The 12,732-nt window shown below is 35.2% G+C and overlaps 2 protein-coding genes across 3 annotated transcripts in view; one reads left to right on the forward strand and one right to left on the reverse strand.

Moving 5' to 3' along the window:
• The window catches only part of LOC133847977 (putative uncharacterized protein DDB_G0277255), a 31,044-nt gene extending 21,006 nt beyond the window's left edge, over positions 1 to 10,038 (reverse strand). For both annotated transcript variants that reach the window (XM_062283335.1, XM_062283334.1), the window contains exon 1: positions 9,466 to 10,038. The gene's annotated coding sequence lies outside the window, so the exon portion shown is untranslated. The remainder of the gene's footprint in view (positions 1 to 9,465) is intronic.
• Positions 10,039 to 10,516: 478 nt separating this feature from the next.
• LOC133848442 (2-methoxy-6-polyprenyl-1,4-benzoquinol methylase, mitochondrial) lies at positions 10,517 to 12,703 on the forward strand. The gene is made up of 3 exons (XM_062284002.1): positions 10,517 to 10,815; positions 10,876 to 11,294; positions 12,149 to 12,703. Exons 1-3 carry the CDS (start codon positions 10,647 to 10,649, stop codon positions 12,449 to 12,451), a joined length of 891 nt encoding a protein of 296 aa, XP_062139986.1. The 5' UTR covers positions 10,517 to 10,646; the 3' UTR covers positions 12,452 to 12,703.
• The last annotated feature ends 29 nt before the right edge of the window (positions 12,704 to 12,732 follow it).

The raw sequence follows: 12,732 nt of genomic DNA on the forward strand, positions 1-12,732 counted from the left end.
TGAAGGTAATTTTAATATTTTGATTTTGCTGTCGTGAGAGACGACGAAAAATTGCCATATAAATAAAAGAGAAATTTTGCAAATACGACAATTGTCCAATTGCCACATTGATGTGTGTACGTATGTGTGTGTGTGCAACAGGGATGCGCACCTGCAGCCTTGTGGCAAGGCAATCGCGAGGCAGCAACGCGACGCTTTTACTTCCGCTGAGGCCAATCAGCCAGAAAACGAAAATGAAAAGAAACAACGCACGACTGGCCAACAACGTGACAAATTGTCGAATTTAATGCACCTCCCCCCACCCCCCTCACTCTTCAACTACTTAATGTGGATGCTTCTGCCACCTTGCCACAGAGCGAAGATCGCGCATGTGGCATTTTTGTGGTGAAACTTATTTGGTTGAGCAGACGTTTTATCGGCAATGTCAACGTGGGTTATGCCACAAGCCAAGCTAAACCGAAAAAAAACACACAGAGCAGCGTGTGAGAGCGTCGCGTCTCTTCTGAAGGAGGATGCAACATAATCGTGCAGCGTTGCAACGCTGCAAGCTGCAAGCACAAGGAAGCTCTGTGACAGGCTGCTCCTTGTCTGGAGAAAGCTGTTTGTTTGTTGTTTTGTTGTCTGTTTTGTTTCTTTGTCTGTCTGTCTGCACTTTTACTCGATAACTTTGAGCTTCGTCGTCGCATCGAGTCGCATCGCGTCATGTTGCATGTTGCATGTGCCTCATTTTAATTGCAGAACATCGCCTGGGAGCGTCCTCGCGCCTTGTGCCACATTCCGTGTACTGCGCTTGCTTTGTTTTTTTTTATTTCGGTTTTTTGTTTCTGTTTTATTTGACTTCTCTTTTGACTGCTGCTTTCACCTTCAACCAATTAGCTGGGCTCACTTAGGCTTATGCAACGCGTGGACCCCCAAAAAAAAAGTAAAATAAAAATAAAACACGCTGCGGGCCACAATTGCAATCCGAAATGAAACGAAATGAAATGAGTAAAGCGAGAGCAAAATTGGCTGCTTAAATGCCTCCGCCTTCTGCCTCTGCCTCTCATATGTGGCAATGGGGCAGCAACAAACAACAAACAGCAGCAGCAGCAACACTCGAGTGAAACGACAGCAGCAACAATTTTGCGCTTCAAATCATACGACAACGATGCCACAAAACGGGGGGGAAGGGGTTGGGGGGTATGGTGGCAAGTAACATATTTGCGTGCAACTTTATCTTCATCTGCTGCCTGCCTCCGATCGCTGACTGATTGCCTTTGTCTTTGCCGTTTGCCGTTGCGTCAGTCAAATTACAAACAAATAGACACAGCTAAGGGGAGATGGGAGAGAGGAGACAGGAGAGAGGGGAGGAGAGATGCAGGCAGGCTGCAGCTGCTGCTGTGGCGGTGGCGGTGGTTGTTGCCACCCACTCAATGTGGCGCATCTTGCAGCACACTCAACGAAAATTGTTCAGAAACACAAATTAAAAAGAAAATTCGAAATGCAAAAGTTCCAAATTGCATTCAATTTAAATAAAAATTTAATATTGAAATTAAAGTTTGATTGGAGTAATATTGAAGATGTTAAATGAAAAACAACAATTTAATATACATATCAAATATTTTTCATTCAACTTCGTAAATATTTCTTCAATTAAAAATTCAATATTCAAATTAATGTTTGGGTTTTAAAATATTTAGGAAGTTGCATGAAAACTATTTTCTCTATTAAATTGTTGTTTAAATATTTTTCATTTCACTTCTTAAATATATTTCTAATCAAACTTTAATTTCAATATTAAACTTTTGTTTAAATTTGCGCAAAGAAAAATGTTTAAAATTTGGTTTTAATACTGCAACATTTTTCTTGTTCTCGTTTTAACTTTGCAAACTCAATCGCTTTCTCGTTTTAATATTTTTTCATTTTGATTTCGAGCACTCTCGTAATTTGTATATATTTTGCTTTAAACTAAGTAACAATCGTTATGCTGATGAAAATACTTAAAATTTCACATCAAATTGCGAAAATAAAAGTAGAAAATTCTTGCTTAAATATTCAAAAAAATTTCTAGTTCTATTTGTCATGTATTGTGTAGTTTTAATTGTCGTAAAATAAAATCTAATACTCGACCTAAAAAAATTATATTTTAAACTTCGTTTACAAATATTTTTTGTCAAAATATGCTACAAAAATATTTCTGCCATTAACAGCGAAAAATTCGATGACATCGATCGACAAATTTGAATATCAACACAATGCTTAAAATTTCCATTAAAATGATTTAATTGTAACCTTATTATTGCAAGATATTTTCCAGTTATATTCAATAAAAAATTGTTAATCAAATACTCGCTTAAATATAACAATACTTTTCAAAAATTGAATTACATTTGTTATATTTTTTACTATTTAATTTGCAATGTTTTATGTGCACCAACTGAAGCAAAACATTTTGCAGAAATAATTCGATTATCAGAGTTGAGTTCACAAGGCCGAAGCAAAGTTGCTGAATCTTCAAATCGCAGCCTTCATTTATTTAGTAGCTTCAACTAAAGCATATTAAATAATTTCATTTAACTTATGCTAACTAAAACTGCTTATTTTATGTATGGAATTCATGCAAAGTAAACTTTTATGTGCTCCTACAACTGTTCTATAATTTATTACTAGGAAACGTTTTATAAATGATCTACCTTCAACTATGCAATTAAATGTTTTCAGCTACAACTGTTTTTAGGAATTATTAAGCTATTGTGAAAATGATTTATAATTTATGCAACATTAACCCTATAAACTTAAACAACTGCATAATGAGATTGGCTTCAAATTAGTTTAATTTCCATGAGAGTATTTTGTAGCTGTTCTTTAATGCTTTGCACGCTTTTTTTTTATATAGATTTTCTTAAAAAGGGTTTTGTTTTTATACCTGCTGAACATAGGGTAGAAAGGTATTATAATGTTGTGCCTGTAGAAAATTTATATACCAGCCAGAAGAAGGCATCTTGAACGCTATAAAGTATATAGATTCTTGATCAGCGTCTGTTTGTTCGTACGTCTTAGTTGCTTTGGCTGGCAATCTGATATGTTTAGTACTTTATGGTATATTTTGAATGTAAAACTATATCAATATACCAATTATAGACTTTGGTATATTTGTAGTATTTTTACGGTTTGCTGAATATGCTTTTATTGCAAATGGGTAGCGGGCATCTAAATTTATGTAGTACAATGTGGATATACCAAATACAAACCTTGGTATATTTGAGTATTTTTGTGGTATCTTTTTTGGTATATTTGTAAATGATGTTCTATATGGTATATTTTAAATGCAATACAATACTATATCAATATACCAAATGCAGGCTTTGGTATATTTTAGTATGTTTGCGGTATCTTTTTGGTATATTTGAAGATTATGGTTTTATTCCGAATGAGTAGCAGGCATCTAAATTTATGTAGTAAAATGTGGATATACCAAATACAAACCTTGGTATATTTGAGTATTTTTGCGGTATCTTTTTTTGGTATATTTGTAAATGATGTTTTATATGGTATATTTTCAATGCAATACAATACTATATTAATATACCAAATACAGGATTTGGTATATTTTAGTGTTTGTGGTATCTTTTTGGTATATTTGAAGATTATGGTTTTATTCCGAATGAGTAGCGGGCATCAAAATTTATGTAGTACTATGTAGATATATCAAATACAAACCTTGGTATATTTGAGTATTTTTGCGGTATATTTTTTGGTATATTTGTAAATGATGTTCTATTTTTAATGCATTGCTGTATCAATATACCAAATACAGGCTTTGGTATATTTTAGTATGTTTGCGGTATCTTTTTGGTATATTTGAAGATTATGGTTTTATGGTATTTCAGCTTTCATGCTTGCTTTTGTTTTTGCAAGTGCATGCAACGGTGGCAAGTTGCGGCGGATTGCAGCTGTGATGCGATGCTATTGAACTTTTGCTATTTATAAAGATTCCCACACACCTGCAGCAGAGGTAAAAAGGCAAAAGTAGCAGCAGCAACAGCAGCAGCAGCATCAGCAGACGCCAAGGCAGCAACAACAGTTGCAGCTGCCGGGGGCGGGGCAAAGGCAAAGGCAGAGGCAGAGGCAGCCTCCCACTTGCAACAGGCGGCGGTGGCGGCAGCGTGTGAAAAGTTCGAGACGATGCGACGACGTTGCTTTTGAGGCGTGACATGAAACTTTGTTTCAAGTACGTTTAATGCTGTTATTGTTGTTTGTTTGTTATTATACGTGTTGTTGTTGTTGGTGTTGCTTGCTATTTGTTATTGTTGTTGGCGTCATTGTTGCGCCCTAATGCGATTGTCAGGGTAAATGACCGACGAATGGCGCGAATGGCAAGAAAACAACAAAAATTGAATTGTTTATGCATAAATTGATGTCTGCCGTTGCCGTTGCTGTTTTAATTGAAGTGCGGGGCAAGTAAGTTTGTTGCCCAAGTCTTTCGTTTCTTGTTGCCCACGCGCTGCCACAGCTGCCACTGCAAAAGGATGGCTGCTGCACAGCTGCTGGAAAAAACATCAGAAAATCTGGGCAGCCAACTGGCTGCAGTTGCAACTTAGCAACGTGGCAGCTGGCTCCCCGAAAACACACACACACACACACAAAAACTGGATTGACTGGGCGTGGCTCGTCTGATAAGACAGCTGCAAATCTTCTCTTTCGCACAGCGAAAGTTGCTTCAAATCCTCAACTCAGTCTCAGTCTCTGCCCCCAAAAAAAGAGCTTCAATTATCTGTTCTTTCACAGCAAGAAGAATGTCCACCAACTGATTTAAAAATCAAAAGTAAAACAGGTTAGAACACGATGATTAACTACTGAAATTTAAGTTCACTAAAATTATAAATTTGAAACCAATAAAATGATCTTAACACAGAAATGTAAAAATTACAATTTAGATTTAGAGTCAATTGGATTTTAAATTGCATTTCAATTTACCCCTAAACTTTAAATTTGAAAAAAAAAATTTAATTTTTATGAGATATTCAATAGTTGTATTGAAATACAAATTTCAATATACGAATTTGCTTTCAATTCAATTCAACTTTCAATTGCAAAATATTCATTTTTGATGAATTATTCAAGAAACCAATAAATAGCTAGCTACAAACCTTTAGTCGAGTGTGCTTTACATACCGAAAAAATACTAAAATATACTGAGAAAGGTACATTTATATTTGGTATATCGACATAGTACTACATTCAAAATATATCATGTGCTTCACATACCGAAAAAATACCAAAATATACTGAAGACTTGCTGTAATTGAAAGTTATCTTGAATTTGCATTAAATTCAATTTCAAATTAAGTTTTCATTGTCCAAGTTAATAAAAAGACAAACCTTTCAACTTCAATTTCCATAAAATTCGCTATAAAAATAAAACTTAAATTAAACAAGATTTATATTTAATAAAATTTCTAAGACAAGAAAATAAAGGGAAATCTAAGTTAAATTCGTTTTCAAATTCAACTTAGAACATTAAATTTTGATTTATTTTTTAAATTAAAATTGCGTAGAGTAAAACTTTGAAAAAATGCGAATGCAACGAAAGTAAAAATTAAAATCGCATTCAATTTTAATTAGTGACTGTCCATTTTCATCAAATTTCGATTTATTTATTTATAGAGAAACCTTGCTGTAAGTAAAATTCAATTTCAAATTCAGCTTTAATTTACCAAAGATTCTTTTTATGCAGAACTTTCCATGACTGCCACGAAATGAGAATATAAATGAACATTTAGATCAAAGCTTGCTACTGATTTGATTTTAAGCATTTCAGCATTTCGCTCTGGCCATAAATCAGTTTACTTAGCACTTTAATTAATAATTGGGGTCAACATCGCATTGGTTTGAGCTTGGCTTGAAACAGTTATTAGGCAAACGGCGAAAATACGCGAAAACTCGACGAAGAGACGGCATAAAAAATAAGACAGCGCCAAATTGAATTTTGATATATGATACGAGGCATTTAATATGATTTAGCTCTTGCTTAACTTGCCAATCATGCTGCACATTTATCAAGTGGAGCTCAGTGCAAAAAGAAAACAGGGTGCCCTAGTGCATTAACCCCTGTGTCTCTGGAAAAAATTGGGGAGACGAAGTGTCGTTGACCAAATAAAAATAAACATACATTTTGTGCGAGAACAGCTGTGAACTTTGTGTTTACTGAACCGACGCAGTCAAGTATTTATAGAATAGAGATCAACAAAATTTGAGGCTTAAAAATATGATAACATTACTTATTTTAGGTTAAGAGTGGACATAACAGATGACTTAACATCAGTTTTTGTTCTAGCAACAGCTTTTAACAGCTGATAAGATTCAACTTTTATATAAAATGTGAAAATTTCGGCAAAAAATTTTATATAATAATAATAATATAACATTATTCAATTTAAACTTGCAATAATAGAAGCTGACATTTCTTTTGTATACAGTATAAACTGGAGTTTATGAAGATGCTATTCATCATTTTCTTACTATATATATTAAAAATTCCCATAATGTTGCCGAAATTTTTTAGGAAACTTAACATTCAGCGTTGTTCCGTCTGTTTTTTTACTGAACGAATAAGCTTCGTTATTTATAGCCTGAGAATAAAAATGATAGATAAATTGTAACATTATCTGCTTAACATTTGAACTAACATGAGACTTAACAGCTTGCTAACAGTTTCGTGTTAACATTAACAGTTAACATAACAGCTATTACCAGTTTACTAAGAGTTCAAAATTAACATAGACCGTTAACATAATGGAATTTGAACTAACATAAGCTTTAACAGTATGCTAACAGTTCAGAATTAACATTGGCAGTTAACACAACAGCTGTTAGGTGTATGTTAAATCAGCAAATGGAATTGCCAACTAATTATGAGTTACAATCGGGAACTGCAATCGTCACTCTTGTTCTTGCCACCAAGTGTTGCATGTTGCACCCTTGCCAACCAAAAACAATAACAATAAGAGCAATAACAACAACAATAGCAATGCAGAAATTAGTTTTGTCGGCAAGAAGTGCTTCATAAAAAAAATATACAACTGGCTCAGCTGCAGCTTTTAAGCTTATTCTACAAATGCCAATACGTAGCAAGCAAACAAGTCCGCGGAGAGAGAGAGAGAGAGAGAGAGAGAGAGAGGGAAAAATGCAGTCTGGCTGGGCAACTGGGCAACTTTTTGGGGTATTTGGGGTTTGGGCTGCTGTTGCTTTTGCTGCTGGGCAGGCGGCCAAAACAAAACCAAAAAGAAAAACAAAAAACGAGCAGCAACTGGTTCGCGTTTTGCCGGCAGTTTTGAATTACAAAAGGAGCCTTTTTATGCGGCCGCCGCCTGCAAACAGCAACTGCAAGCTGCAACAGCAAACATTTTTTATAAATTCAATCTTTTTCTGTTTGTTGTTGTTGTTGTTGTTGCTGTTTGTGTATCTATGAGATACGAAGCTGCTGCTGCAGCATGAATTGGCATTTTGTTTGCTTGTGTTTTGCAATTCGCAATTCGCAATTATTTTGCATGTGTGCAGTGTGACCAGACTCGTAACTGTCATCTGCAATTGGTAATTAAAACACAATTAAACGACACAATCATCATCGTCATCATCATCATCATCATCACGACGATGTTGAGTGTCTCTCTCACTAATGATAATGATAATGATGTTGCTCTGGCCAGGAAATGCAATTAACCGATTGGCCCACAACTCTTTGGCCAAAACGCCGATTCGAAAGTCTTTTGCCCCGTTGCACACAATCTCAATCTCCACACACCAACAACAACAACAACAACAACAACTGCAGCAGCTTCAATCTGGCCAAATTGCGGCTAAATTGCATAAGCCAAAAACTACAGCAGACATAAAGAAAAACAGCTGCAAGGCGTCAACTCAATGAGCAGTCTGTCCGTCATCTTCTCAGTTAGTCAGTTAGTCAATCAATCCAACTGCCAGTCAGTCATTCAGTCATTGAGTCAGTCACAAAGTCCGTCATAATCAATTTAATGCGCTTAACGGGAATATTATGACGAAGACTAGTCGAGAAAGTGGGCGTGGCGTGTCTCTCTCTCACATAGAACTTTCTAGGCAGCAAACTCCACAAAGTATTTAGAGCAAATCATTATTAAAGATGACAATGATAAAATACTAAGCGTATATATTTCTAATTGAAGGCCGCACGCAATTAACGCATTTTTATTCCCCACTCTGAAGTTTGTGCGTGCAACAACAACAACGAATAACAATAGCAACCAAAGCCCAAAAACCAGCACACAAATAGAATAACAATAGCAACAACATCAACATCAACAATAACAAATTACAAATAACAAATTACAAAGCTTAAGACCGACTTCCAAATACCCGCTATTTACTATATTGTCAGCGAATACACAACTTGACTGAAAGATACTTAATTTTATTTGGCAATACAAAATTATCATTATTTTACAGTTTATTTCTCAGCAAATTTTGCTGTAAACTTTCGAAAACTGTTTTTTTTTTACCAAAAACTTTATGCAACGCGGCTTTAGATATAATAATAATAATAAAATAATAATATACTATTGCAAACTTATTTAAATTGCACTAATTAAGAAAACATAAGAGGATATTTTAAATATTTAAAACCCAACACACAAATCGTTCTTTATATTTTAAATTAATCTCTAAGGGTCCAACCTTTGTAAAAATATCAGAACAAATAAAGAACTTCTTTAAACAATATTTGAATTAATAAAGTAAAGCAAACTTCAATAAGAAGTTTTTGAAATTTAACAGTTATTATATATTTTTGTATTTGTTTTTTACAAGAAACACAAAAAACGAACAAAAAATATATATTATATCTGTTAAATATAATAATAAATAGATTAGAATCACTGTGCTTTGAAGGTAATTTTGAAAAATTCTTAATACTAGAAAAAATGTAATTTCGAATAAAAATCAAAGATTATTATTATTATTATTATTATTGTATATTCTTATTATTAATTTTATTTGAATTATTCTTGTACTATTTAACTTTATGTGAATTAAAATTCTTTTCAGAAATAAATGTAAATTTGTTTGAGGTCTGCAAACATACTATCACAATATAGACTCAAGAGCTATTATGTGGCACTCTATTTTCAAAGCTTCTAATTTTCAATTAATTATAAATAATAACATTCTAAAGTATATTTACACCTCTCTAACATCTTTAAAAACCAAACAGAAGATGTCAAAAATATTTCCTTCTACCCGTTACACATTCATTTTCGCTGTTGCTAAATAACGGATATCAAACAACAACAACGACAGAAATTGCCAAGTGTTGTAAAATGTCTAAGGAAACGGCCCCCTTCCTTAATGTTTTCTTAACGTAACTAGGCGTGGCATACATGTGTGTGCGTGTGTGGGCGTTTACTTTAACTAGTTGCACATTATTTTGGGTTTAGTGTTTATTTTGTTACTTACCTCATTTGTGTGGGTTACCTAGGCAGCAGAAGACGAAAACGAAGGCAGCCACCAAAAACAGCAACAACAACGACAGTAACAACAATGGGCGCTTCTGCAATTGGAGCGCAGCGAGCAACGCGCGAAATTCTCGAGTTGCAAATTTGTCTGTCTTTTGTTTTTGTTTTCGTTGGTGTTTTGCTATTTGTTTTGGCTTTTGTATTCTTTTTCGTAATGATGATGATGTTGATGATGGTGGCGAGTGTTGTGCACTTTACACTTTTGTGGCTTTGGCTTTTCAGGCTTCACTGACTATGCAGACACAGCAGGTGCATTACAATTTTACACTGCTATTGCATTTTGCGGGCTTAGAAACATTTATTCAACACTGGCACAGCACTCACATGAAACGCAAAGAACCAACAAAAAAAAGAAAACACGAGTAATGCTTAAGCCAAATGCACATTTAGTTTAATTTAAGCTTATTTAAACAGCCGGCACGCGTTCTTTAAAGCGAAACGAAAACAACAGTGAAAAAATTCGAATAAGAAGCAAATAAGCTGACGACGCACAAGCAATGCGCACAATTGCGCGACCAGCAACAAATTGAACGCAAAGTCTGGCAGTGTGACCGAAGTCGAGAAGTCAACGAGATGAAAAATATCGTTGGCACTATCGTATTTTCTATAATGGCAGCACTGAAAAAATACTAAAAACCAACTCTCGCATTTTTATACCAACGAGACTATATAGGCCAGTTCATAAAAATAAAAAAGCGGATAAATTTATAATTTAAACATAAAAATATATGCATAGTTTTAATTTTATACCATATGAAAGAAACATATTTCTATCACACTCAGAAACGCATTAGGCGGTAAATTATTTAACGTGTGTGAAAGAAGATACCAAAAGGAAATTAATTTGCAAGCATTTTATTTTCTTGCACAATATTTTATTACAATAAGTGTGAAGAAGTCATTTTGCGTGGTTATTGCAAAATTATTTTAAATTTCAAAATGTGCTTGGCGCTAAGTGTACATTTAATATAATATTCGATAAGTTACAATTGTTATCGATAAGCAAGAACGAACAAACAGCTGATTGCTGGCGCTGGTGCACAAATTTTTGTTATTTCATAATAAATTTGTAACTCTAGTTGATTATTTGAGAAGCTTCACTTAAAGGTGAATCAAAACATAATGCAAAACACCCGCAGACTAACAAACCTGGCCCGGCTTTTGTTGCTGCGACGCACAGCGACAACGGCAACAACTCAAGCAACAAGCGCAAGCGGCGGCGACGGCGGCGCCGAGGAAACGACACATTTTGGTTACCAAACGGTCAAGGAAAGTGAAAAGGAACACAAAGGTGAACTCAAAACCACTTAAAGCTACTTATATACAATAACAACAACTTTGTATATTGCAGTTCATGAGGTATTTGAGCAGGTGGCCAAATCGTACGATCTGATGAACGATGCCATGTCAATGGGCATTCATCGTGTGTGGAAAGACATCTTCATCGAGCGTCTGGGACCAACACATGGCATGCGGGTGCTGGACATGGCCGGCGGCACGGGTGACATCAGCTTTCGCTACCTCAAATATCTGGCCAAACAGCCAAATCCACAACAGCGTCAAAGTCATGTCACCGTCTCCGATATCAATCAACACATGTTAAATGTCGGCGAGGAGCGTGCCCGTCAATTGGGTTTGACCGTTGAGCAGCTGCCCAATGCCAGCATTGATTGGCAGTGTGCCGATGCCGAGAAGCTGCCATTTAAAAGCGATAGCTTCACTGCCTACACCATTGCCTTTGGCATACGCAACTGCACGCATGTGGACAAGGTGAGCATATGTCTGCGACGTCGGCAACTGTGGCCAGGTTCAATAGAGGGGATAAGGGTTTTATGACTTTGAAAGAGTAAAACAGCTATGCAACACAAAGAAGTAGCAATTGTTAAGTTTATAATATTGTAAGGTCCATCTGCATGTAGATTTTCAAAGCTAGAAGAACTGGAGCAGCCAAAGTTGTTGTTCTAGAGATAAGTATAGTTTGTTTAACAAATGTGACAGTTCCTTCTTATACTTTCTTAGGTTTACTAACATAAGCTAAAAGAAGATCCTTGCTTGTTCGTTGCCCATTGTTGCTGCTGAATCTCAGAGACTAGAAGAGCTCATGCTACTAAAGTAGATAAAAAAAACATTCCTGTAGATGTTTTCACTCATTTTGTCAAGATGTCTAATACCTCTCCAAACGATACATAAAAGTTGCTTAAAAATATTTTTAAATATTTATGATATTGAGTTGATCTGATTAGAGTTAATGTGATAACCATGTAATGCTATTACTGTAAAGCAAAGGCCGTGGAAACTAGTGCAATTATGAATTAGTGTATTTATGAATTAATTATGATTTTTGCTCTCATTTTTATTTATTTATGATTAGAGTAGTTCTCATTTAGGTTGTTCTTTTTTCTCATATCCATTTCATTAAGAGAATAGTCAATGTTATTTCTAAGTAAGTGAGAAAAAGACAAGTCGATAGAGGCTGACTTATTATTTGTTATATATCGATTATATAGTTTTATTATATTTTATGTATTTATATAATATTTTTCTCTAATTACTATTTCTTATCGATATATACACTAATTTGGAGTCACATAATATTATCTAAACTTTCCCGCTTTGTTTTCCAGGTGCTGAGCGAAGCGTATCGTGTGTTGCAGCCAGGCGGACGCTTCATGTGTTTGGAGTTCAGTCACTTGGAAAATGAGGCGATGCAATGGCTGTACGATCAATACTCCTTCCAGGTGATCCCGCCAATGGGTCAGTTGCTCGCTGGCCAGTGGCATGCGTATCAATATCTGGTGGAGAGCATACGACGCTTTCCTCGCCAGGAGCAGTTCAAGAGCATGATCGAGGATGCGGGTTTCGTTAATGCTACCTATGAGAATCTAACCTTCGGTGTGGTCAGCATACACTCTGGGTTTAAGCTGTAGCTACTCCACAACTCGTGTCAACAATATAATTCCTGTAATTTAGAAACTCTTGCAAAGAGCTTCGCTGCAATCGGTTTGCAAAGCACGTGCTGAAGTTTTGCTTTTTGTTTTTTTTTGTATTTTTTATGTTGGTTTTTATGGCTTGCTTACATGTCGACGTTGAAATTGGAAGTTTTATAAACACATTGTTGAACAAAAACCAAAAAAAAATATACTATATATTACAATCGCGCCAAAATTTATGAGTTTTACATATTGCCCGGAGGATTGCAAGGCCGTTT

This window comes from Drosophila sulfurigaster, chromosome X, assembly GCF_023558435.1.
Source record: "Drosophila sulfurigaster albostrigata strain 15112-1811.04 chromosome X, ASM2355843v2, whole genome shotgun sequence".
Lineage (NCBI taxonomy): Eukaryota > Metazoa > Arthropoda > Insecta > Diptera > Drosophilidae > Drosophila > Drosophila sulfurigaster.

Excerpts from the sequence above, each read along its gene's own strand:
- LOC133848442 (XM_062284002.1), top strand. The coding sequence starts at position 10,647 with ATGCAAAACACCCGCAGACTAACAAACCTGGCCCGGCTTTTGTTGCTG. Across the intron at positions 10,816-10,875 it reads AAGTGAAAAGGAACACAAAG|TTCATGAGGTATTTGAGCAG; the intron begins GTGAACTCAAAA and ends TGTATATTGCAG. Across the intron at positions 11,295-12,148 it reads ACTGCACGCATGTGGACAAG|GTGCTGAGCGAAGCGTATCG; the intron begins GTGAGCATATGT and ends TTTGTTTTCCAG.